This window comes from Macaca fascicularis, chromosome 9 (assembly GCF_037993035.2).
Source record: "Macaca fascicularis isolate 582-1 chromosome 9, T2T-MFA8v1.1".
In the NCBI taxonomy this organism is placed as follows: Eukaryota; Metazoa; Chordata; class Mammalia; order Primates; family Cercopithecidae; genus Macaca; species Macaca fascicularis.
The window spans coordinates 15808510-15836075 of record NC_088383.1 but is presented as its reverse complement, the minus strand read 5'-3'; the positions used below and the strand labels follow the sequence as shown (position 1 = coordinate 15836075).

At 40.0% G+C, this 27566-nt stretch overlaps 2 protein-coding genes across 28 annotated transcripts in view; one reads left to right on the top strand and one right to left on the bottom strand.

Annotated features, from left to right (window-relative positions):
* The window catches only part of DCLRE1C (DNA cross-link repair 1C), a 60487-nt gene extending 49244 nt beyond the window's left edge, over positions 1–11243 (top strand). For 8 of the 19 annotated variants that reach the window (XM_065520310.2, XM_065520309.2, XM_074001086.1 and 5 more), the window contains one exon: positions 6260–7906. In XM_065520310.2, coding sequence (XP_065376382.1) covers positions 6260–6321 — 62 coding nt within the window. In that variant the 3' untranslated portion in view covers positions 6322–7906. Of the gene's footprint in view, positions 1–6259; positions 7907–11094 lie in introns of those variants that run through there. The other 11 variants (XM_074001093.1, XM_065520311.2, XM_074001092.1 and 8 more) reach the window with 6 other exon arrangements.
* Positions 976–26430, bottom strand: SUV39H2 (SUV39H2 histone lysine methyltransferase). Of its 9 annotated transcripts, none has more exons than XM_005564677.4 (7): positions 26377–26430; positions 24743–24807; positions 23650–23795; positions 8070–8741; positions 5891–6037; positions 4331–4460; positions 976–3189 (listed from the first exon to the last, which is right to left on the bottom strand). In XM_005564677.4, the coding sequence occupies exons 2-7, from the start codon at positions 24744–24746 to the stop codon at positions 3083–3085; spliced, it is 1206 nt and encodes a 401-aa protein (XP_005564734.1). In that variant the 5' UTR covers positions 24747–24807; positions 26377–26430; the 3' UTR covers positions 976–3082. The 9 variants fall into 9 exon arrangements, with proteins under 9 accessions (XP_005564734.1, XP_065376397.1, XP_065376399.1 ...); XM_065520325.2 differs by lacking the exon at positions 26377–26430 and adding an exon at positions 25793–25950; XM_065520327.2 differs by lacking the exon at positions 24743–24807 and having other exon boundaries at positions 26336–26430.
* Between the last annotated feature and the right edge of the window lie 1136 nt (positions 26431–27566).

Genomic DNA, 27566 nt, shown 5'->3' with positions numbered 1-27566 from the left:
TAAACTAATTTTTTTAAAAGACTGCCTGAAGCTGAAGATTAAATACTTTAAAAAGTTCACTGGGTGATCTTGGCATGTTGACATTATCTTACCAGTCTAAGTTTGTTACCTTACACCAACCTGACAGGTTCATTAGAAGCACATGAATACATATAAAAGGCATAAAAGACTTGGTTAACGAATATCAGCTCTGAGTTCCAAAATTCCTTTGCATTTCCAGGCAGTACTTACCGTAGTATGTTTACGCACCTGGGAGTGATAATGCTCAAAAACTTCTGAAGTATTCATCCACATTATGCTAGTGAAATGTCAAATTGTCCTTTAATATTCAAATGCATGAACCATAACTCCTTGGCCTTTTGGCCAAGATCAAGTGTAGTATCAAATCCTGATAAGCTATCTTAAAAGGAAAGTAACATTTCAAGGAATTGAATATAAATCTTTGGTTAATCTTGTTAGCACATAGTGAGGAATACATCAGTATTTTTCTGCCCCTTTTATAGTCTTACTGGAAATGACTAAAACAGAAACAAAGCTAAGCCATGGTAAATAGAACATTAAATGCCCAACCTAATTTATTTTGCTAAGAGAAATTGATGAACTAAAAGAGAAACAAGTATTGTCTACATTTTAGATATGGGGGAAAAAACCCTGAGATTATTAATTATGTATCACAGTACTCTTATGTAGATCCTGAAAATGATGGTATCAATATAATATGTACAGTGGATTTATGTTTTAAACTGGATTACCTTTGATAGTTGTCTTACACTGAAAAATTCTGACGTCTTCAGGAAACCAATGATGAAAAGCTAAATGTTGAATTAAAATAGTTAAACCCCTTAATAACATCCTTTAGTTTCTATTATTTCACTGCTTAAGTTCAGCATCTGAATAAAAAAGGTAACGTAAGTAGTACTTAAGATCCCAAAGGCCCATTATATTCTATTAATAAAGACAAAACAAAACTACATGTTTACTGAAAATAGTCTTTTTTTCTTTGCTTTCCAGTTTTACACTTTTGTTAAACACAAAAAAGTGGACAAGATCAAATAACTAGATGGTAAAACACTGATTTTTTAAAAATCACATCTTTAAACCCATGAGAATCACAATTCAAAGTATGGCCACTGGGGGCAACCTGTAAACCTGTGACCCTTTCTTAACACTGACACTAACACTATGTGACTGATTTTTCATAAAACACAAATGCCATTAAGAAAGTATTTTGTCTTGACACATTCTGCAAAAAAAACCAAAAAAACAAACAAAAAAAATTTTTTTTTTTGAGACGGAGTCTCACTGTGTCACCCAGGCTGGAGTGCAGTGGTGTGATCTTGGCTCACTGCAACCTCTGCCTCCTGGGTTCAAGTGATTCTCCTGCCTCAGCCTCCTGAGTAGTTGGGACTACAGGCGTGTGCCACCACGCCCGGCTAATTTTTGTATTTTCAGTAGAGACAGGGTTTCACCACGATGGCCAGGCTGGTCTTGAACTCCTGACCTCAGGTGATCCTCCTACCTCAGCTTCCCAAAGTGCTGGGATCACAGGTGTGAGCCACCACGCACGCCTGGCCCCCCATTCTGCAATTTTGGTTAACAGATTCTGAGGGTCCAAACATGTAAACAATTTATCCTATATATTATGAAAGAGTGAAGTTGTCATAGCAATATAATGAATAAAGTCTAGCTTCTCCCAAGAAAGAGCTAAAGATTAAGAAGTGCTGCATTCTTGAAGTTGGTTCAATTTTACCCAAGCTTATTTTAGGTAATTAAAGCCTGGAGCAATGAGCTTAGGTAAAATTAGGAATACTGAAAGCTAGATTTGCTGCATTTATCATTTTCGACAACACGATGAGAAATCTCAGAATCAGACATGAAAGCATAGTTTTTCCTGATTGAGATTCGATACTGTGCTGGAACCCTCCCACCCCCTTACAAACTAATATATTCTATTTTAGTCTTTGTAGGTTGACTAATAAAAAGGTCTAATAATTCAGGCACACACTTTGGCCAAGTTTAGCTTTATCACATCTAAAAAAAATTCATGTATAAAACAACTATCAGTTCAAAAATATAGATTACTTTTTAAGAAGAACCTGCTGGAAATATAAAAATAATTAAATCTGGTGGAAAGGAACTGTTACACCTGCCTGAAATTGAGAGGCTGTAATGTTAATGTACATTACAGTATCATTAGGTACAGGTGCTCTCCAGGCAGCTTGTTTTACTGTTTAGACTGTTTAGACCGGAGGTACTGGACACAAATTTCCAATTCATGTTACTAAGAGGCGCCCTTAAAGTGCTCCATTCCCCTTGCTTGGTACTCCAAAAAACCGTCCTGGTCCCATTATCCTGTCCTTTCAAAGAAGCATAATGGCCAGCCATTCTGGACTTCTAGAGAGAGCTCTTCAGAGATTTTTCTTCTAGAAGATTAAGAAGTCTTTTAAGAATTACAGGTTCAGACATACACTCATCACAACAGTCTTGATTGCTTCAAAATATGAAATGAAGCTGAAATTAATTTTTACATTTAATTTTATACCTTAAATTTCTATATCATTGAGATGCCAATGTTTTAATGAAAAAGTAGAAAACAGTATAAAATTCAGTATCACCTATTTGTCTCAAATACAAGTACAGTGAATATTAAACAGGAATGACAACAGAGTAGCAAAAACAGAACTGGTAGATTTGCCCAAATTAACTGTTTCTCCAAATTTGAGGTTTATGGCAAGCTGAATGTTTGATCTCTCAGCAATTGTTAATTACATTATCAGCTTAACACTTTCAAACACTACGGGAGGCATTTCTCTGTTCACATAGACTTAAGTACACATATACTAAGCTGTAAATAGTCTGCCTTCCATTAGTTTGGTCTCTAAGCACTATAGATATGTAGACTTCAAATCAATCTATGAGACCCAGTGACCCTCTCTTCAGAGGCATTTGGCAAATGTCTTGAAACATGAATTGTAAATTAACATAGGTACAATCTTGATAATAAGAGTCCCAAATATGTATTTTTAAAAATGTTAACATTGGGGAAAAAATTATAATCATCAGCTCTATTTCCTGAAAAAGTTCAGTTGAGGTAACCTCTGCAAGTCACAGCTCCACATTTACATACTGTTCTGACCCTCTTTTTGGCTGGGCTGTGGTCAATAGAATCTGAAGATATATCTCCAGAACCTGAAGACACAGAAAAAGAAATACAGAAAGAGAGTTAAGACAATTTAGAATAAATTTCAAATTTTCTATTATATTAGCTTTATTATCAGTGTTAGAGGGTACTTACATGGTCAAGACCCTTAGAGTAAGTTAACTCCCAAGGAAATGCAGTTAGTTCCCTTTGAAATATTTACAAATAAATGTTAATATTCAGATTCAAATCATAATGAATTGTCTTGAAAGGATGGTGCGGGTTAATAATAGGTAAAGTTTATGTTATTAGCCCATATTTGTGAGAAAGGATTTCTGAAATGATGAAACTTACTGGGAATATCTAATACACACTCATTTCACACAGTATATAAAAGCACAGTATGTAAGAGGTTAAGCAATGACAATATGTAAAGGCCGTCATTCTTAAAGAAAACATTTATATTGTCACAATAAAGCAAATAGAATTAAATGTTCTTTTTAAAAGCCAGGTTTAAGTAGGAGTAGAATAAATCTGTATGTGATTTAAATCATATTTTCTATCTTTTGAATATACATCTCTTAGTAAAAATTCAAAACTGTAGGCTTATATTTTTTTTTCCAGACAGAGTCTCTGTCGTCCAGGCTGGAGTGCCGTGGTGCTATTCACGTCTCAACTGTAGCTTCAACCTCCCTGTCTTAAGCCATCCTCCCACCTCAGCCTCCTGACTAGCTGGGACTACAGGCACATGCTACCACACCCGGCTAGTTTTTTCATATTTTGTAGAGACAGGGTTTCGCCATGTTACCCAGGCTGGTCTTGAATTCCTGGGCTCAAGCCTAACGCGGTGGGATTATAGGCAGGAGCCACCATGCTTAGCCCACAGTTAAAAAAAAAAAAAAAATACAAGTAGTACAGTATTAAGAAAAGATTCTATAATAAATAAATCAGTTTCCAAAATGGAAGTTCTGAGAAAACACGACGTAGAACCATTCCTCAGCTGAAGGTCAGGTAGACCTGGGTTGTAGTATTAGCTGTCGGATTAGCTTTGGACCTTAGGATGACCAACTTAGTGCTTCAACTTTTCATCTTTAGTATTAGTTTGGTTCAGATATCTAAGGTCTCTTCCTAGTCGGATTTGATTCTTCATATTGAAACTGACAACAAATAAACTGTACTTGAAAAGCATACCTTTCATTTGATAATCAAAAGTCAGCTCTTCTCCAGCATTTATCGTTCTCGTGGAAAACAATGCTATTCGGGGAAGACGAGTATCGAGGTTATCAATGAAAACATTGAACACCTGAAGATTTGGGTCACACTAAAAAGGAACATTAGAACCCATTTAAGTAAAAACGGTGTGAACAAGCCCTTCTACATGCCATATAAAATGTTTACTTTCCAAGAGATTTAAGTTCCACTGGAAATTAAGTTGCTTATTGCTTAGAGGTCTTTGAGGCATGCACATTTAAAAAGATTGTTTTCCCTTATAAAAATTTCAGACAAGTATAAAACAGAGAAAATAAGAAATCCCTATGTATCCACTATTCAGCTTCAACAATTAGTAACATGCTTGCCAATCTTAGTCATCTAGTCCCAAGTTTCTTTTTTTCCTGGAGAATTTCAATGCAAATCCCAGATTACATTATTATTTCACCTGTAACTATTTCAGTAAGGCATATACTTTAAAGAACTAGAATAACTGTGTTTAAAAAATCAAATCTGCACTACAGAAATCAAATGTTACACTGTATGGAGTTTCACTGCTTAAACTTTTGATCCAAACTCTTCAATGTTTTGAGAATACGACAGTAACTTATGGAATATGCAAGAAAAAAGATGTAGTGAGTCATACTAAGGAATCAAAACTGTGTAATGGTCTTTGGATAGAATATCTCTATTTTGAGACTATCTCGAATTTATCATTAAGAAAAAAATTCTTCAATGTTAATCAACAAACAAGGGACCAGAAGGTGTCTGCTAATCATACACTAATTTCTTACTATGAAATCCATCAAAAGTTTAACATGGTCTACCTTCCTTTATATGTTCAGCTATATAACTTTGTGAGACACACTATCCTTATTAGATAATGTCAACCTAACAAGCCTAATGTTATCCACTTAGTACTTAGTAGGTAACCCAAAATTATTAACTTCCCTAATTTTTGGAAATAGTTTTTATAGAGTCCAGAATTCTGCAGTTAAGTTCCAGCTATATTCTAAGTGTTTTCAGACATTAAAAGGCAAGGAAAAATACTAATTTATAATTTAGAAAAATAGCCCTACATAAATACTATACAAATCTTTAAATTTTATAAAAAGTTGTAACATGTTTACATTTTAAGAAAATACATTTACCTTAGTTTGTACATCCTAAAATTTAGTCGTGTTAACTTCCATTAAGACACAGTTCTGTGTAATTCTTGGACACTTTACCTCTTAATTGCTCTGCTCATTGTAATATGAAAATAATATCTACCGTACAAAGTTACTAGAAAGTTTAAATGAAGTAACATATGTAAAGACTCTTGCAAAATACATGCTATTAATACTCGGTAGGCACCTCAATGTTTACTTTTCCTAGTACAGCAATAATACCATAACTTAACAGAAGCTGCCCTCATTATAAAATACGTATTTTGGAAATGTTAAAAGGATATGTAGTTTAAAGAGAATTATTTTTTAGCTATGGAAACTAGTACTAGGTTGAATTGTTAGTCGTGTCTAAAGTTTACGTATGTCTTCTTACGCTGTGATTCACAAAATGAGACACATTGCCGTATCGAGCCGCATCCACTGTGAATTCATCAGATTCATAGTCCAGATCAAAGAGATACGTGATTCCCTTGTTGTCATAGAACTGTCCCCGTCTTTCAGCTTCTTCACTTGTGATTACCTAAACAGAAAAAACTACAGTATATTACGTAGCTACTGAACTAAAGAAGCATTCATCTACATGTCTATTAATAAGCAAATACCTACAAATATTTAAAAAGTAAGAAATTCGAGTGTCATCAAAGCAAACATTCACACTAGGAGTCAGATGGAAAGAGGTGGGAAAATGAGGGGAAGAAAAATGATAATGCAAAAGATTGATGACTTTTTTTTTTTAAAACAGGGTCTCACTCTGTCACTCAGGCTAGAATGCAGTGGTGCCATCATGACTCCCTGCATCCTTGAACTCCTGGGATCAAGTGATCTTCCTGCCTCAGCCTCCTGAATAGCTGGATCACAGGTAAATACCACCAGGCCCAACTAATGATTTAGTTTTTGTAGAGATGTGGGGTCTCACTCTGTTGCCCACACTGGTCTGGAACTCCTGGGCTCAAGTGAACCTCCAGCCTTGACCTCCCAAAGTGCTGGGATTAACTGTACCCAGTTGATTTATGACTTTTTAAACAGGATTTGAGCAGTAAGTTGAAACACTGCATTACTTTCATTATAATTAGGATGTTCAAAAAGCTATACAACCATAGCTCTCTACAGGACAAAATTGAAAGTTAAAGACTAAATCTGCAAGTATATGCTCTAAATTATGATCCAGACACATTTTTCCTGTAACTTATCTATATGCAGTTACAAATGGAAAATTGTTAAAAATACAGGGGAGAAGCTATGTTAACTTTGGAATGGAAGGTTTCATTTTTGTAGAATACGTTATTTTCATGCAATTCTGTAAGTCTAAGATCGTCATCCACAGTTCAGCTCTTAAGAACACAGTTTTATGACACGCTCAGCTTAAGAAACTGAAAGTGTCTAAAGTGCTTTATGTTACCAACCAAATTTGGCTGCTGCACTCATTAAGAATGCAACTTAAAAACTTCTGGTTAACAAAAAGAATAATTTGATTATGTAAGATCTTGTATACTGAATAATTTATAATAACCTACCACTGTCTAAAAGTATAAGAATCAAAACAGACACCTAATTTAGTTTCAGAATTCTAGATGAACACAGATAATTATAGGTGACCCAATTCCAACTAAAAAATCCAGAGTTGACAACTCCGGATATGTAGCCATGCTCCTGTCTTTCTAGTCACAGCTCAACCTACCCTTCAGTTTGAAGCAGTGTGGTGTCATGGTGAAGACGACTGATTTTGGAGCTCTGAATGTTGGTTCTTATTACTATGTGACTTGTGTGACCTCGGGCAAGGTGTTCAATTTCTCTATAATAATGGACATAACAGTACTACCTCTCAAAAAAAAAAAAGAAAAAACAAAAAAGAAATAGTACTACCTCACTGAGTTTTGGAGAGGATTAGTGAATTAATACATCAAGTGCTTAGAATAGTATGTGACACATGGCAAATACTTTTTACATTCATATATATATACACATAGATATATGATTTGTATAAAAATAAATTTGCTAGTATTTGTATGGTAGTTTTGAGAATGGTCTTCACAATTCAAAAGTAAGTTACAGATGCACAGAGCCTAATTTTCTTAAGGATGCAACAAATGCTTGTGTATATTTTACAATACTTACAAATATAGTATCTTTCATGTTGATCCAAAATAGAGTTCTGCCAACTACATTTAACCATATTTGGTCAAACAGATGAAGTAAATTAAAACTTTCAAGTTTCAAAGCAGCATGTGTTACATCTGAGTTTCTTCTTAGGACTTTTGGATAAAAACATTTGTCATATTTTAAATTTTACAAATGCTAGGTTTGACTACTAGGAATGTGTATTTGTTGAAAGATGACTGTATCGATTTAACATATTGTTTTGTTCACATAAAAGTTTTTTATTTCTAAACATGCCAGTGAACTCTTCTCCTAAATCAGAAAATAAATTTCTACATATCTGCAAATGAAAATTTCAAAATGTACCAAGTATCTGTTACAGAGATAAAAAGGCAATTTTCCAAAAGTATAAACTTTACATGCCCATCATTTACTACGTGGCAAATTATACATACCTCTCCAACATATTCCATGACAAAACTCATTCTTTTAATCTTCACAAGGGTCTTCACACCCCAGCCACGTCCATTGCTAGTTCGAAAAATGCAAAGCGAATACTGTGTGCCTTTTTGTACAATCCTATTGGGACAATCAGGTCCACATTGACACCTTGAGTTGCATTCATAGATGGGAGTACCAGGTGGGATTTTAATTTGTTGGTTTTTATTATAAGCCAAAAGAACTCCAGCTTCAGCAGGACAACATTTTTGAAAGAAGCAATCTGTGCACGAACAACCAAAGGTAGCTTCATTGACTAAGCTGATTCCAGGAGCTGGTTTGTATTCGTTAATGTAATAGAAGTCTGAAGGTGGGCCCTCTAAATCAACAGTATTTTCAACAAATATCATTCCTTTATGATTCTTCCTTCTGTTGAGTTCATCTTGCCATCTCTGCAGAGCTATCCTTTGTTTAGCCTTCTTCACAATGTACTCAGCGATGGCAGGTTTCAAAGTTTTGTTATTGTTTTTCGGAGTTATTGCTTTGCCTTTCTTTACCTGAGATAAATAGTTATGCTTGTCATTAGAGAATTGCTGAAGCAGTAACGGGCACTTCAGATTTTGCAAAGGTTCCCAAGTATTTGTAGAATCTGGCCATCCTTTCCATTTTACAAGATAATATTCCATATCCTTAAAATACAAAAGAAAATAAAATGCAAATCAGATGGCTATTTCCCAGTTTTACCGAAAATAATTAAAAATCTTCAAGAGTAAGGTATCCATTACCATTTTTATTACTAACAGTTCAGAACATGTAGTCACAGGTTCCTAACACATGAAGTATAAATCATACAAATAAAAATATTTTTCCTTATATTACATAAAATATGGAATTTAGATGTGGCATAACATATTTGATAAGAGGCTATAGAGTTTTACCTGGAAAAAGATGAAACTTATGACTATGTTACTAAATGGTGATGTAGGTTAAACCCAGATGTATTTATTTTGATCATGGAAATAGATGGTCTCAAAGCTAACTCTTTATGACCTAGGTTAGTGGCTTACTTGGCCAGCAATAGATTCAGGCATTCTTAATGTCCATAACTTAATATCATACACCAGACACGAGGGAACTCATTTCTCAACATCATGGGCACACGTTCTCTAGATGTTCTAGAGATGAACTGTCCAATACAGTTATAACTAGCCACATGTAGCTACTGAAAACTTGAAATGTGGCCAATCCGAATTGAGATATGCTTAAAATATAATACACACTAAGGCTGGGCACGGTGGCTCATGCCTGTAATCCTAGCACTTTGGGAGGCCAAGGTGGATGGATCACTTGAGCCCAGGAGTTCGAGACCAGCCTGGGCAACATGGGAAAACCCCATCTTTACTAAAAACACAAAAATTAGCTGGGTGTGGTGGTGCGTGCCTGTTATCCCAGTACTAGGAAGGCTGAGGCACGAGAATCGCTTGAACCTGCGAGGCAGAGGTTGTAGTGAGCTGAGATTGCACCACTGCACTCCAGCCTGGGCGACAGAGTGCAAGACTCCGTCTCAAACAAACAAAAAACAAAGCAAAAAAAAAACCACACTGAATTTTAAAGACTTAGTATTATACAAAAAAAAAAAAAAAAAAAAAAGAACATTAAGTATCTCAACTTAAAATCTTGATTACAGGTTTAAATAATATTTTGGATATATTGGATCAAATATATTCTTGAAAGCAATTTCAGCTGTTTCTTTTTACTTTGTTCAATGTGGTTAGTAGATGCTGAATGGCATCTGCAGCTCGCATTACATTTCTATCGGACAGCTCTCTTCTAGAGAATGCTGATTTAGACTCACCCATGACTGGATGAGGTAGCAGGCACTTATGCCACCTAATAGCAACTATGCTAATTTATCCCTCACACTGTTGTTGGCCACAATGCCTTGGCAACAAGGCACCACGGTATCTTGTCTTTTCACTCCAGTGACTCTGTTTTCCTCCCTTAAGGTAAGGAAATGCCATGTTTAAGTTTCTTTTTAAAAAGGCAGTTAAGGCTTGACGCAGTGGCTCATGCCTGTAATACCAGCACTTTGGGAGGCCGAGGCGGGTGAATCTCTTGAGGCCCGGAGTGCGAGACCGGCCTGGCCAACATGGCGAAACCCTCTCTACTAAAAATACAAAAAATTAGCCAGGTGTGGTGGCAGGCACCTGTAATCCCAGCTACTTGGGAGGCTGAGGCAGGAGAATCGCCTGAACCCAGGAGGAGGAGGTTGCAGTGAGCCAAGACTGTGAGTGAGCCACTGCGCTCCAACCTGGGCAGAAGAGCGAGACTCCATGTTAAAAAAAAAAAAAAAAAAAAAAACAAAAAAAACACTTGTGTGTCTAATAAATTTTGAAGTGGTCTCAGTAATTTTTTTTTTCTTCTGGAATAATACATAGCCACATGCCCAAGGGGTAACATTAGATCATAAAATGTCTTCTGAAATAAAAAGGGGATTAAACTGCATTGGACAGTTACATTATCATTTTAAGTCATAGATACTGAAAAATCTTGTTGAGATAACTGCTTTTCCCTGAGAATTTTAAGAAAGTTTTTATATAAAGTACAGATGTCCATGACAGTTGTTTTAACAGTTATAATGCATTAATGACTAAAGGTCTAAGCCATGTGATATCTGCCATGTTGCTGAGGCACAAATTGGGCTGAGGGACACCATGAGGCAGCTGTGCAGGAACCAGGCGCCCACCCAGGAGTGTGCTTATTTTATCCCCACTATCTGCATCTTAATGTTTTGTTTCATTATATTCTATTCAACAAGCAGTAATCCTTGTGAATTAAAAGAACTTTGCTTTCTTTTGAAAATTGGTCAAAAGTTTTTTTCTCTTAAAAAATGTGATTAAATAGTGTGCGGATATGCACAAAAACTGCATTCTGTGGAAATACATATTATGGTTCCAGGGAAAAAAAAAAAGCTTTGATGTACATTTTAGTATTTGTCAAATTGAGCCCCATTAAGGCCTAAGGATTTCTTCCTCCTTTCAGGTGACCGCTACAATTCAGGACTGCTGTTGGCGGGTATCTGTTCACACTGTAGTAGATACGAGATCCAACTGGCAGCATGTAACTTTTCTACTCCCCTTAATTCTAAACATTTTAAATTTTTCAGATGCTAGAATAAAGCAATGCAACCCTAGTCCTCTTTTTGGCTACAGTTTTTCCTACCATAGCCCGGGTTATGCCAAATATTCCCAGTAAACAATGAAAGAAACAGAAATGGTGGCTTTAAGTCAATGGTTAAATCATCCAGGAACATTAAAAACACTGGCCACTGACGTTATTTCCAAAATAATTGTATTTAATCTTACATGAATCACTTGCATTTTAAATGAACAAGTTTTATATGCTAATCACATTGGTACCTACTTGAATTTATGAACAGGAAATATGCTTATAAAACATGAATACTTATAGCAGACTAGTATAGAAATATTAGTAAGATTCTGTGTCAACTTGGTAGACTTATATTTTATAAGTATATTTTATTAAGATATTTCCACTTTGAAAAATAATTTTACACAGAAAACCACTTTAAGAAACAAATTCAATAAGCTAAAATGCCAAATAAAGGCCAAAACGTTCATAAGCTTATTATATCAGTATCTTATTCTGACATGTAATCAACTCTTGATTACCTATAGAAATGGAATCCCAGTGGCAAAAATGATCCATAAATCACTCCTATGTAATTTGGAATACATCATATGAATTTTTTCTTAATCACATTACCCAGCCGAGGCGGGTGAATCATGAGGTCAGGAGTTCAAGAACAGCCTGGCCAACATGGTGAAACCCCATTTCTAGTAAAAATACAAAAAGTTAGCTGGGCATGGTGGCGGGCAGGTGCCTGTAATCCCAGCTACTTGGGAGGCTGAGGCAGGAGAATTGCTTGAACCTGGGAGGCGGAGGTTGCAGTAAGCCAAGATCACACCACTGCACTCCAGCCCAGCCCGAGTGACAGTGCGAGATCCTGTATCCAAAAAAAATAAAAGACATCTCCCCCAACTATCTTTGATGTCAGTTAGCCATTCCAGTATTTTAGTGTCTATAATAAGTATATGAAAGTTTGGTCACTAGGGGGTATGGGGAAATATATTACTAGCCTTTAGGAGTAAAATCTCATAGGGAAAAGGCAGCAATAACGTGAAATAAGTAGCAACGTAAGACATTATCACCAGAATATGGAGGGAAATCAATACAGCTCAGACAATAAGAAAAGGGAAGACAGAAAGCAGTACACACTACACTCTGAAGGAGTGAGAGCAGTGATTGAGTAGGGAACATGGCAGGGAAGATGAAAAACATGGGCAAAAGCTGAAAGCTAAGATTTGCATGAAGTATCAAAAAAATAGTGAAGAGATGGATCTGTCTAGCTTTAAGGTTCAGAATGTTGAAACAAGCTAAAACTTGTAATGGTAAGGCAAGAGCAAATTTTAGACAACCGTAACACTTACTTTGCTGAGACACTTGAACTTTACTGTAGGCCAGTGGTTCTTAAAGTTCTCAGAAACCATGGTGCCTCTGGGCCAGCTTCATGAAGTATATTTAACTCCATCTTGTTAGTTAGGAACAATTTTACAAATCTATTAATTGCCAAACCCATGGACTCTTCAACCCCCTCTTATTTGGCCTCTCTAAGGTAACAGCCACCACCTAACCATTTCTCAGACTTCCTTCTTGCTCCTCTGTATTTTCCTTGCTGAGACTGCTTCCCCTGCCCATCACTTACACAATGGAGACACTCAGGACCCTGTCTGGCACCCCTTTTCACATGAACATGTTTATCCCTTTGGAGAATCTGATGAAAGCAATGGACCTTTCTCTAACAAAAACCACATATAAAACATTTTGGGTAATTTCAGGATATTTAGATTCCAGGTTTAGAGAATTCCTACTATAAACGATCTCTTTGGACAACCTCATCACCCCATGGTTTTAACTATTAATTATATGCTGATGACTCTCCAAGTTTTATCTGTAGCCCAATATATCCAATAGCCTACCGGATGCTTCTTAAAGCAATCTAACCACACAGAACTCACCACTGTCCTTCCACATCAGATTATTTCTGTATTCCTCATCATGGTGAATCTTACCTGTCCACCTACTCACACAAGCCAGAAACCAGATTACCTCAATTCCTTCTTCTCCTCAATCCAATCATCACCAAGTTTCTTTAGAGATGGACTTCTTCCTGTCGATCTCTATTTCTATAGCGTTAGTCACACCAGGCCCTCAATTCTTGCCTGCATTCTTACATTAATCTTCCAACTGGTTTCCCTATTCCAGACTTACAGCTTCAAACACTCTATCCTTCTTTACTATAGTATTTTTGTAAAAACAAAAAATCCACAGAAGCAGTTACTGTTGTTTTTTTTTTTTTGCTTAAAAACTGTTAATGGTTTCCACCCTGCCTAGGGAATGAAGTTCAAAGTTCCTCTTTTCAGAAAGCAAGTCACTCTGGAACTGTTTCCTGATGCCCCTCTGGCTCCATCTTTCATGATGGCCCCATTCACACAACACACACTAGCCACAATGAACAACATGCCAGGCCTTTTGATGCCTCTGCTGCTTTGTTCACAAACTTCTCCCTAATTAGGAGGGCCTTTCCCATTGGCATAATGAATGCTTGTCTCATCTTTTAAAACAGCGTAAATATCACCTCTTCTATGAAGTCTTTCCTGTCCCCATACCCAAGAACTGATCACCACCAACTCCTTTTTGTTCCAATTTCCAATTTAAACTCTAAGGTATTTGTGGGAAGGGATGGAATCTTATTCTTTATAGCCCCCAAATAGCACAACTGCCCACCATATTTTAGGCTGTGACTAAATGTTTCTGAACGTATAACAAAAAAATACGAATACCAAAGGGTATGCAATATACAAATCACAACACTAACTGTATGAATTCTTAAAGGAAATACAAGCTGATAAACTTGGAGGTAGCAATTCATGGTTTCTCAGTATTTGTCACCTGCTGTCTATAGCCAACAAGTGGCAGCAAACACCAAAACTTTAAAAGAAACATATGGGAAGACAAAGAACAAAAAAATGTGTCTTTCCACTAGCTAATTTTTTCTACCAATTTTGAAATAATCATCATATTCAATATCAGTGTTAAAATAACCTGAATCTGGCTGGGCACAGTGGCTCACTTTGGAAGGCTGAGGCAGGAGGATTGCTTGAGCCCACGAGTTGGAGACCAGCCTGGACAATATAGTGAGACCTTGTCTCTACAAATTAGCAGCATGTGGTGGCACATGCCTGTGGTGGCACATTGCCTGTGGTTTCAGCTGCTCAGGAGGCCAAGATGGGAGGATCGCTTGAGCCTGGGATGTCAAGGCTGCAGTGAGCCAAGAACAGCCGCTACTACTCTCCAGCTTGGGCAACAGAGTGAGACCTTGTTTCTAAATAAATAACTGGAATTTGATTATGAAAACACACGGTTCCACAGGAGCATAGTCTGAGAACTATTATAGTCACGGAAAATCACTGAATTTTCATGCCAGTAAGAGTAGGAATTGTGACAGCCGGGTTAGAGACACAGAATTGAAAAAAGTGAGCCACATGACATTGTTAAAGTATTTTCTTAGAGCTCTGTTTTCCTGATCTCTCAAATACAGGTTGTAGTATAATGATTTCTATGTTATTCTAGTTCTTAACCACCCTAGGTTCAATCAGTGTTTTAGGAATATCAATCTACTGTCAGATGTGGACTAGTATTATTTTGTGCCATGCCGCACAGGGGTGGTTCTCGAAACACAAAAGTACCTGTATACTTTAAGAAACCAAAGCTATAGGCAATATTTATTGCTTAGCTTACTAAGCTATGTGCATGTCCATCAATGTGTACAGAGGATCTTGTTCTTCACTGAACTATCTTACATACTCGTAGTTTTGTCAGAAATTATTCTGTGTGAAGGGGTGATGTAGTAACAATAATGCTGCAGAAAAATCGCCTTGCATTGAGACTAAGTACTACTACAACTAACACCCTTTAAGTTCAACTTGACCCTTGACATGAATTTATAATAGTAACAACCTTTTGCCTCCCCCCACAGAATTCTTTCCATTTCTCAAGTTGGCTATTTCAGACCTCCTCCACTTTGTTCAAGGTTCCCATCCCTACATCCTGTGTTATTTTCAGTGATGTATGACCTGTGTTCCTAATGCAAAGAGAAAATGGAAACCACCAGGCATTAACTGCCTTAACTTCCAGCCTTCCATGGCCATGGAGCTAGAGAGAAGGTGGATGCAGACATGAAAAGACAGACGCACTTCCTTGGTCAATTCTTCTTGTCTCTTCAGTATCTCTGCTGGTTCTCACAAGCATTTAAACAGGCTCCATTTTTAAAAAGCAAAATAAAACTAAACCTCCTCTGAGATATAAACGCTTGTATATGTGGGGAATTTCTAAAAGACATATTAAGTTGCTAAGAATGAGAGACTGAAACTAGGTCACGGCGTAGATGTCAGTATCTGACCTTTTATAACATTCACTTTTTAAAACTACATGCATAGTATTTCCTCAAAATTAAAAAAAAAATACTATCACAATGGTCTTTTCAAAAAAACTTGAAAAAAATTATAAACACCCTTATACCCATGTAGCCCTCTCGTTTTCTTGAAAGCTACGATTCATGGAAGAATTGTCCATCCTACTTAACTCTACTTTCTCACCTCCAGTTAATTTTTTTTTTTTTTTTTTTTTTTGAGATGGAGTTTCACTTTTGTAGCCATCCTGGAGTGCAATGGCGCGATCTCAGCTCACTGCAACCTTCACCTCCCAGATTAAAGCGATTCTCCTGCCTCAGCCTCCCGAGTAGCTGGGATTACAGACATGCACCACGTCCGGCTAATTTTGTAATTTTAGTAGAGACAGGGTTTCTCCATGTTGGTCAGTCTGAATCAAACTCCAGACCTCAGGTGATCCACCTGCCTCAGCCTCCCAAAGTGCTGGGATTACAGGCGTAAGCCACCGCATCCGGTCTGGTTCATTCTTTAATTCATTCCTTTGGCTCTTCTCAGAGGTGCTCTAAGGGAATGAGTGACCCTCCATTACTAAATCCAGTGGATTCTTTCTAGTTCTTTGACCTACTGTTTAATACTCTCCTGCTGACATCATCTTTTCCTCTGGTTCCCATGATTTACTCTTCCCATTTTCTTTCTTTCCTTTTTTTTTTTTTTTTTTTTTTTTTTTGAGACCAAGTCTTGCTCTGTCATCAGGTTGGAGTGCAGTGGCACGAACTCGGCTCACTACAACCTCCACCTCCTGGGTTCAAGTGATTCTCATGCCTCAGCTTCCCGAGCAGCTGGGATTACAGGCAAGCACCACCACACCAAGCTAATTTTTATATTTTTAGTAGAGATGGGGTTTCACCATGTTGGCCAGGATGATCTCAATCTCCTGACCTCATGATCCGCCTGCCTCGGCCTCCCAAAGTGCTGGGATTACAGGCGTGAGCCACTGCGCCCGGCCAACTCTTCCTATTTTCTGACTACCTCTCTTGCCAGTGTGTCTCAGTCTCTGACAGTCCTTCCTACGAGTGTCCCCACCTACTTCTCAGAGCTCATCCTCAGTCCTTGTTCTCTGTTCATATTTGCTTTGCTTGGGTTACTGCAATCGCCTCTTGCCACCCTCAACCCATTCAGGGCACAACAGCCAGAGTCATGTTTTCAACACATACATCTCAGCACACCGCTCCCCTGCTTAAAACTACTAAATGGTACTCTACGCCCTTAAGAGGAAGTCCAAAATCCTGTCCTCGGCCTATGAGGAGCAGCACTCTCTGGGGCCTGCCCATCCCGCCAGCCTCATCGCGCTCCCTCCTACTTGCTCTGTTCCACCCATATCCTCTATTCCTTGAAGGCCCTCTTTCTACTCCTTGAAGTCAGGCTGTCTTCTGCCTCGAAATCCCTCCCACATATCCCTTTCTTCCTTTAGTACTAAGTTGAAACATCAGTTCCTCAGGGATACCTGCCCAGTCTCTCCAGGATAAGTGAGATCCTTCTGTCACATCAACACTTACCTCAACTACAATAAGTACTTTGTCCAACTGCATTTAAGGTATTTCTACCCTCACTGAAAAATAAACTCCAAAGTATCAGGGACCATACCCTCATATCACTCATTGCTCAGATTCCCAATTCCTAGTGCAGGACATGGTAGATGGCCAGTAAATATTAGCTGAGTTCATGAATAGGAAACTGCATCCACTCCCAAGGCTTCCCTCTCTATCTTTTTGCCAATTACTTTAGGATCTATGTTTCTAGTTAGATCTCACTATTGATTTGAGCCCCACTTCCAGCTGGTTTAAGTCCCACTTAAAATGTCCTTAAGAAAGTACATTTTGAAAGTACTCAAGAAAGTTGAGTACATTTTAAGTAGAACTTAAACCCACCAGAAATGGGTCCCCAAGCCCAATCTAGTTCCTACTCCTGTATTCCTGGGGAACAGTAACATTGTCTAAACCACTGCCCAAGTCAGAAACCTGTATTTTCCCTAGACCTGGCACCCTCACTGCCATACCCCCACCCAACCCTGTGACCACAAGCCACAGACATACATTTTACATCCTTATTTTTTAAAAAAGAACAGAAGAACCGCACACCTACTTTTCCTTAACATCATTAATACTTTAGTTCAAGCACCACTGTTTCTGGCCTGGTTACTATGACAGCCATTCAGAACATGCAGCCGTGCACGTGTTATCCCCCTATCAATCCCCTTTCTTTTTTGCAGAGAGAAAATTCTCTCAATTACAAACCTGATGTGTCACTCTCTTTAGAACCTGCCAACTAACTCCCCATTGCCTTAGGATGGCTGAAAAATCCTTCACTCACCTCTCATTCTTTCCCACGTCCATCTACTATCACCTCATTCTCCAGACAGAAGCCACAGACAATTACAATGCTCACCTTTGGACAGGCTCCAATTGGACATCACTTCTGGGAAGCTTTCTGTGACCTATCCAAGGTGCACCTCCCACAGATCTTGTAATGATGTGTGCCACAGCACTTTTTATACATCTACACTGCAACGGGCTATTTGTCAAACTTTCTCACTAGGCTGTGAGTTCTTTATAGTGAGGGAGTTTCTTATTAATCTTTTGATTCCCAGTGCCTAACACAATGCCTGGCACACAGAAGAAACTCAAATAATTGTTGAGTAAGTCTACGAGAAAAACAAACAGGAGACACGAGTCAACAGAATGCTGCTATCATCTAAGCATGAAGCCAGGAAGGCCTACTCTAATAGTGAATGTATGCCCTAGAAACATGACCGAAGCAAAAGACAATTCAATTCAATGACCACGGACTAAACACCCGTTCTGTACCGGGACTACAATGAGACAGTCCTGGCCCTCAAATGGTGGATGATTTAGCAGGGAAGATCTGATACAAACAAGACCATAAAGTGTTACAAGTTCTAGAATAATGGCAAGAATGGTGCTTTGTAAATCCTGAACATAAATCAACTAATTTTGCTGGAGGTGAGAAACGGCAGGTGGTGCTACAATAGGTGGTGACCTTTGCACTGAACTGTGCAGGCTGTGTAAGATTTTGCGAAGCAGGGAAGAGAAATGGTAGTATTCTGAAGAGGGAATTAGATAAGGAAAGGGGACACAAAAGTGCATGATATGTTCAAGGCATTAGAATGCAAGCTGTGTCTGTTTTTGAGCTATGTTTCCAATGCTTAGAACAGTACCTAGCTCATAACAGGTGCTCAGTACATCTTAGCTAAATGAAATAATCTATAAATATTTCCATTTCAGAAAACAGGATAGATGACAAGAGATGAGGCTGGAAAGGTGGCGGGTAGCCAGATGACAAAAAACCTTGGTCCTATGCTAACGTGTCTTAGATGAGACTGGTAAACAGGGAACCATGAAAAGGTCTAAAGCAAGGCTTGAATGCAATCAGAGCTAGGTTTAAGGAACAACTATAATGGCATGGTGGAATATGGTACTGAGACAGTGTCTTTCATGAGCTAAGTGGAGATGGCCACACAAGAAAAGGACAAGGTCATAAGATCCTTCACCTACTCTGAATTTGTAAAAGAAAAAGAGAAAGAGAAGAAAAAAGGCAGAGGTATGCTGAACTAATGCTGGCTTAGAGATTCAATATCTATGCCAGGCAGAAGAAATGGGGGATGTATGTGGGGTACTGAGGACATAAGCGAGCAAAGGAAGGTCACTTATTCCGAAGCAAGAAAAGAGATGAACTGATGAGAAAGACTAAGGAGAAACTAAACAGCAAAAGTGATCTGAAACTGAACTATGAAACTCAGGATTCTGTACAAGAATCTTGGTAGCTCCCTTAATGTAAGCACAGACCCGTAAGTAACTATTACTAATTCTCTCTGTGAAAGTACAGCAGGAATGAACAGAAAAGGACAAAGAGACAGAGATAACATAATATGATAACCCATTAGATTTAGAGGGTAAAAAGAAATGAAGAATTAAAGATATATGCAATCATTAGGTTAGGTAAGTGGGAGAATTACGTTTCCGTTAACCAAGATAGGGAACACTAGTGCAAAACGCAGGTATGAAGGAGGAAAACAGGTGCCGTTTTGAATGTGAACTTGGATACCTGTAGGGTATCCAGTTCGAAATGAAGCCCAGAAAGGGTTCAAGGCCTCAGAAAGATTGAATGATGAGCCAAACACATACAAGTAGAAACCACTGGGAAAGAGGCTGCCTACAGAGCAACTACAAGGTGAGCAGAGGGCCAAGAACAGAGCCTTTAAGACTATCAACGTTTCAGAGGGAGGGATAAGAGATAGTAAAGAAGGTTCATAAAGAACAGTAAGAAAAACAGGTGGAAAAGAAGTAGGAATAGAGGTAACAATAATCACAGTAAACGCTCATATAGTATAATTACTATGCCGACCTTTGTTCCACGCATTCTATCTATATTAACTCATTTAATGCTAGTAACACCCTGTGAGAACGGTACAATAATGATCCTTGTTTCAAAGATGAAGAAAATGAAAGAAAGGCTAAGTAACTTGCTGAAGATCACACAACTTGTAAAAGAGGCAAATTTTAAACTTAGACAATCTCTCCAAAGATGAGAGTTTCAAAGAGGAAAAGGTAGCCAATGGTGTTAAAAGGGGAAAAGTTGAATAAGATGCAAGGTCTTCAAATCTGACATCTAAAAGGTTACTGAGGGGCAAAAATCAGAATAAGGTGGGTTAAAAAGCTAATGGGAAGTGGACAGACACCTCACAGAATGGGAGAAAATTTTTGCAAATCACATACTAACAAGAGATTTGTATCCAGACTATGTGAAGAATGATTACAAGAATGTTTTAAACAGACAATCCACTTTTTAAAATGCACAAAGGATCTGAACAGACATTTCTCCAAAGATATACAAATGGCCAATAAGCACAGGAGAAGATGCTCAGTATCATTAGTCAGAGAAATACAAATCAAAACCACAATGAGATACCACTTCAAACCCACTAGGACAACTATCATCAAAAAGTCAGATAACATCATGTATTCGCCAGGATGTGAAGAACTGAAACTCTCATACACTGCTGGTGGAAACGTAAAATGCAGTGCTTTGGAAAAGTCTGGCAGTTCCTCAAACAGTTAAACACAGAGTCACCATATGACCCAGCAATTCTACTCCTTGGTATATACCCAAGAACCATGAAAACTTATGTCCACACAGAACCCTGTAGACGAATGTTCATAACAGCATTATTTATAATAGTCCCAAAATGGAAACAACTCAGATGTCCACGAAGTGATGAATAAATTACATGTGCTATATCCATACAATGAAATATTATTTGGCAATAAGACGGAATGAAATACTGATATATTTTACAACATGGATGAACCTTGAAAACATGCTGAAAGGGGCCAATCACAAACGACCACATATGGTATGACTCCTTTTATATGAAATGTCCAAATACGCAAATGGACAGACAGATGTAGTGGTTGCCTAGGGCTGGAGGTAGAAGAGTAATTGAGGAAATCTGGGGTAAGGGGTGGTAGCTAAGGGGTTTAGTGTTTCTTTTTGGGATAACGAAAAGTGTTCTAAAACTGACTCCTAAAGTACACTAGAAAATTTGTGGGTTTTTTTTTTTTTTTTTTTTTTTTTTTTTTTTGAGACTGAGTCTTGCTCTGTCGCCCACGCTGGAGTGCAGTGGCATGATCTTAACTCACTGCAACCTCCACCTCTGGAGTTCAAGCAATTCTCCTGCCTCAGCCTCCTGAGTAGCTGGGATTACAGGGGCCCGCCAGCATACCTGGCTAATTTTTGTATTTTTAGTAGAGACAGGGTCTTACTATGTTGGCCAGGCTGGTTTCGAACTCCTGACCTCGAGTGATCTGCCTGCCTTGGCCTCCCAAAGTGCTAGGATTACAGGCATGAGTCACTGTGCCCGGTTTAAAAAATTTGAATTGTACACTTTAAATAGGTGAGTTGTATAACAGCATGTGAATTATATCTCAACAAAGCTGTTAAAAAAGTCAATGGGACATGCAGTAGTAGAAAAAGACAAACACTTGCATGAGTGGAGAGGCAAGGCCAAAGAAGATTCTTTGAAGGTTAGGGAAGATCTGAATATGTTTACTGACTGAGATATATCTGTAAAAAAAGAGAGCTTGATATAAACAAGACACCAGAGAAGAAAAAAAAAATCCAGCAGGGTGCAGTGGCTCACACCTGTAATACCAGCACTTTGGAAGGTCAAGGTGGGCAAATCATGAGGTCACGAGTTTGAGACCAGCCTGGTCAACATGGTGAAACCCCAACTCTACTAAAAAGTACAAAAATTAGCCGGGCATGGTGGCAAGTACCTGTGGTCCCAGCTACTCAGGAGGCTGAGACAGGAGAATCGCTGGAACCCAGGAAGTGGAGGTTGCAGTGAGCCGAGATCACACCACTGCACTCCAGCTTGGGCGACAAGAGCGAGACTCCGGGTCTTTTAAAAAAAAAAAAAAAAAAAAAAAAGTCCTAGAAGGGGTAGATAGGAAGAAAAAAGAAAAATGGCGGCACCTCTGGAAGTAAGAATAAGTGAACAGCTGGCGGTGAAGGTAAGTTGAGAGTTTACACATGAAGGATCCTATTTTTCATTGAGGTAGGAGGTCTTCAGCAGAAAACAAGAAATGTGTAGAGTAGGCCGGGCGCGGTGGCTCAAGCCTGTAATCCCAGCACTTTGGGAGGCCGAGGCGGGCGGATCACAAGGTCAGGAGATCGAGACCACAGTGAAACCCCGTCTCTACTAAAAATACAAAAAATTAGCCGGGCGCAGTGGCGGGCGCCTGTAGTCCCAGCTACTCAGGAGGCTGAGGCAGGAGAATGGCGGGAACCCGGGAGGCGGAGCTTGCAGTGAGCCGAGATCGCGCCACTGCACTCCAGCCTGGGCAACAGCGTGAGACTCCGTCTCAAAAAAAAAAAAAAATAAAAATAAATAAATAAATAAATAAATAAATGGGTAGAGTAAGAAACCCAGAAAAGTAACACAAGTTGGAAAACCTGCTGACAAGAATGGGAAAAGCAAGCAAGATTAAAAGCTCGTCAGGTAGAACTGAGCAGTGTGAGAACAGAAATAAGTTATAATGGGGCTGATATGCATGATTGTATAATATGCTCAGCTGGATTGGTCAGTCCATAGGTTGTAAACTGAGATGGCAGATGACTGGGGCTGTTTCAGGGGCTGAAGGATGCTGAGAGTGCCGGTGAAATGCACGAGCATAAGATCCCACTGAGCGGGGAAGGCAGTGATACTAAAGGAACTTGAAAGAATGGGATTTAGTGACTGATTCAATATAGAAGATGAAGGAGGAAAACAAAGACTTAAACAGGATTCCCGATTCACTTATCAATAGAATTGGTAGATTAATGACCAAAACAGTTCTTGGAAAGAGAGGTAGGCTATAGACAGATGAATTACTCAAAAATATAAAGTTTAGATCAAAATATCTTTAGAGAACAACTCTGCCATTTTTTAAGAGCAATAAAGGCAGGCTTAGAGAAGTGAAACGAGTTTGCTTAAGTTCTAAGGTACTAAACAAAAGCTGGAAATGACTTCGTAATCCAGGCCATTCTGTTATAACCTAGAACCTGACTAAATCTGGAGTTTGACAGGATGGCAGGAAATGCAAATGGTGATGTTCTTGAGATTCAATAACACTAAAATTGGTTTGAAACGGTAGGTTCATTTCAGGTGATAGTGGGGAAACATGATCCAGGAACAAAACGAAAGACAATTGGAGATCAAACATTTGCTCTGGTAACCCACATGGAGATAATCAAGAGTTGGATGTAGAGTGATATGAGCACTAATACGAGCACTAAAATATTCTAATGCAAGAACATTGTAAGCTTCAAAATCCTCTCAATGCTATTTGGCAACACAGATGACAGGACACATAAATTTATTATGGCTTAGAATTTTTTAAACATTAAGAAGAGCTTTTCTTACTTTTAAGGTTCTTTTTTTGTTACAGAAATATGAAATACTGAAGTCTGATTAGGTCTCTTGTAAGGGGCTAGACATTTGCCTTACCTTTACTACCTTGTAGTCACACAAGTATTCCACCTCATAATTGTTTAGATTCCTTTTGGTGATTCCAATCGATTTACATGTGAGCTTTTCTTTTCTACATAATTCCTGAAGAGTATCAAGTGAAACTAGGCAAGGCACACACCAAGCTACAATAAGAAAATAGAATTCTTTACTAATGAAATAGCTATTCAATTAAAATAAAAAAGAGAAAAACCCTCTATTCCCCAACTTTCAACTGGCAATTTTAGACTAAAAATTCCTATGACAAGAAACCAATTATGCGTCTTCAAGAAAAAGTTAAACATTAAGGAACTATTTCGTTAAATTGGTGTTCTTGGATTTTCTCATGGATTTCTACTCCACTATGTTTAACTGACATCAGTTGATTTCCATTAAGTCACTCGAAAATGTTTCATGTCTGTAAGCTTTTTAAAAATTATATGCAGATGCAGGTCAACGAGGTAGTGTTTCTTACTTTCATTGTATTCTACATAGACTATAATCACTATTTTAATAAAATGTAAATCTCTAGGACACTTATTCTTAAAAACACATCTAAAATATACTTTAAAACAACATTATAATTCGTTAACACATAACTCATTTTTTTTTAACTGGACAAAACGAACTGAAATCTAATTAAAATATATTTCTACGTTACAAACTCATATGTTAGTTTTCTCTTTGAAATGTTGCATGAAGCTTTAATTCCACTTATTATTTTACCCATACTGCAATATATTATCACCAAGGTGAATAAACTCGAGTTATTAAAAAAATGGAGAGTATATTGATATTTTGTAATACTTATTGACTGTATTGTTTTTAAAGCCAAACTTTTAAAACGGTGTTCAATTTACATAAGCCATGTACTAAACTCAAAGAAAATTAGACATACTTATCATCAACCCTCCAGAAGCCAGAAACTAATTGTGTTCCAGAAGATTTGACCCTCAAATTTCTGTAAGTAGCATGTTACCACACTGAATTTAAAGTGTAAATTAACAAACACGTTTAGGAAAATGGAACAAACTTGGTGTTAGGGCCAGTGTCATGGTAAGCACTAGACAGGATCAAAAGTCCTCTGCCCTACCCATCGCTCAGCCACCGAGCTATGTGACTTTAGTGAAGTCTCAATCTGTCTGGCTGTCACATTCACTGGAAAAAAATGGAGAAAACTGGTGTTACCAAACAAAATCTATCAGTAAACTCAAGCTTTACTTGGTAGCTCTCCAAGGTAGTTGCGATCACCTTTTATGTTTTGAGGTAATTTCAGGAAAGGGAGAACACTTGTTAGCAGCAATAACTTTTCCTGCACCCTTTCCTCATCCTCCCCACCTCACACAGAGACTACTTCATTGTCAGAAACCCTTAAGCATAATTTCCACCATCTCACTGGCTGCAAACGACTCCATCCTAAAGCAGTAAAGAGAAAGGTATTTTCCTCCAGAAAACGTGGGGGAAGAGGCCGATTGCTTTGGAGTGGTCGTTTGGGGGTAGGACAGTGATAGGAGAGAAATGACCCCGTAAGTCCCTTACATCTAAAAAAACTAGAGGACGTTTTGTGTTAAGCTGACCTCACTAAGGGGATCACGTATAAAGGTGGTTCCTCTTGAGTATCTACCCAAGGTGTGTTTGTGTGCTTTTCCTAAACATTTTTATCTAGTTGAGGATTCAAAACACAACCCGCAAAGGAAATGCTCTTCGAGAATTTAAAGGAAAAAAAAAAAGTGAACATGAAAAACTGCAAACACGTGGTTAAAAAAAAGCAAAACGACAATCTCTCAAGTCTCCAGTAATGTAGAAATATATTTCACTGACAAAATTAAATAGTTCATGACCACCACAAACACCTTCCGCTAGCTTAGTTCACAGTAACCCCTGACATTCTCCAAGGAAGAAAAACTCGGGGATAATGAGGTCATAATCCAAGTGGAGAGGAGGCGAGCTTGAAAACACCTTTACATTCCAGAACGCACGGAAAAGTTCCAGGCTCTCAAAGCGTGCGCGACACCAACACCCCCCGACGCCCACACCCACGCGCGCTCGGTGCCCAATTCCCCAGCGTCCACAGAAATAACACCAAGCTCCCGGTGGGTGGAAGAGTTACCGTAAGCCAGAGGCTGCAACCTCAAATACCCACTTTCTGGGCGACTCTCCAACGAGGCACTCAACCTCCTAGCGTGTCCGCCTTGTGGGGGGGGGGGGGTTCCTCGGTTATCCCCTTAGCACACAGGAGCCCCGATTTCCTCTCCCCCTCTGATATTAAGGTCATGTTCACGCCGGCGGGCGTCGCTTCCCGCCTCCCACTTCAAAGGCCCGGGCGCATGCCGCACGCCGCGCTCGAACCACCACAAAGGAGCCAGTCGCAGCCGGGCCCCCGGGACCTCCAGCCGGGGACCGCCGGGGAGCGGCCCCGACCCCCGAAGCCACCACGGGAGACGCCAAGGGGGCCGGGCCGAGCGGGCGGAGAGGCCACGCTCCGCAGCCGAAGCGCCCCAGGCTCGCGCGGTGCCCACCTCCGCGGCGGGAGCCGGCCGGGCAGGGAGGCGGGTCAGCGGCCTGGGGGAGGGTAGGCGCCCGCAGCGTGCGTCCCGGAGTCGGGGGCGCGGCGGCCGGGGAACCGCCACGTCGCCGTCTGGCTGGCCCGCGGGCCGGCCCCGCCGCCTGGGCCTTGGGAGCTTGCCTGGGAACGGGGAGGGCGAGGGGGCCGCGCTCCAGCCTCACCTCCTCGCGCCTCGGCCCCGACCGCCGCCATCTTGTGGAGCTTTCATTCAAACTGGCGCGGTCTGACGGGATAGCTCAGCTGGCCCGACGCCCCGCCCCTGGCCGGCCCGCGCGGGACGTGGGGGCCGGGGCTTGTAGGGGGGATGGAACCCGCACGGCGTCCTGACGTCACTGGCGGCCGACCCCCCGCCGCGGCGGTCAGCGCGCCTGCGCCCCAAGGGTAGGCCCGGCCCCAAAAGCGAGGAGCCGAGCGGGGCGGAGCGAGCGCGCGCGCGTGCTTTGGGATGCTGTGCGGTGTCCGGCGCCCATACCCTGAGCCAGGCCCGTTTGGCGCATTCACTCGGGAGGACGTCGGCCAGGGACGGTGCCTTTCGGGTCTGGTTCCGCAGCCACCGCAGCTCGGCGGGCCATGGTTAGGCTCCCCCCGACCCCACTTCCCTAGAGCACCGGGCCTCGGAAGCGGCCGCACATGGGCACGGCTGGAGAGGTTCCGCTGGCTTGGTGCAGTCGCCGGGATTCCGACTGGTTGGTGTGGGGTGTGGCCTGTGCTGCCCAGCTCCCAGCTGATCCTAATGTGCGGCACAGCTGAAACCGCCAGTCTCCATCAGTGCTTCTCACACTTAAAAGGGGTTTACGAATCGTCGTGGGGGGGAGGTGCGGACTTGGAATTTTTTGAGAGATGGGGTCTCACTCTGTCACCAAGCTCAAGTGCAGTGGCGCGATTACGGCTCACTGCAGTCTCGACCTCCTGGGCTCAACTTTTAATGTAAATTGGGACTGGGTAGGTCTGTAAGGAGACCCGAGCCCCCCTCCCGTGTTGTTGACAAGCTCCTGAGCTCGGCCTGCTGACGGGTGGGGGCCGGGAGGAAGAGGACTTGTTGGTAAGGAGGCTGCAGGGCGACTCCGGGGGCCTCCCACCTGGTCTCCACCCCCTCCCCCCAGCCATTCTTGACGCCGCATCCATATGACTGTTTTAAACAACCTAAAGCAGAAATCTTAGAGCAAATAACGAAAACTGGCAGAAAGCCATTTGATGTCTACTAAGGACTTAAACGCAGACCATTAAAGGACTGGTTATTTGATTCCATTATGAAATACTGTCTAGCCGTCTTAAAAAGATGTTCATGAAGCTTTTAGTGTTAAGCAAAAACAAAACAAATCCCCCTGAAATATAGTTTTAACTAGGAAAA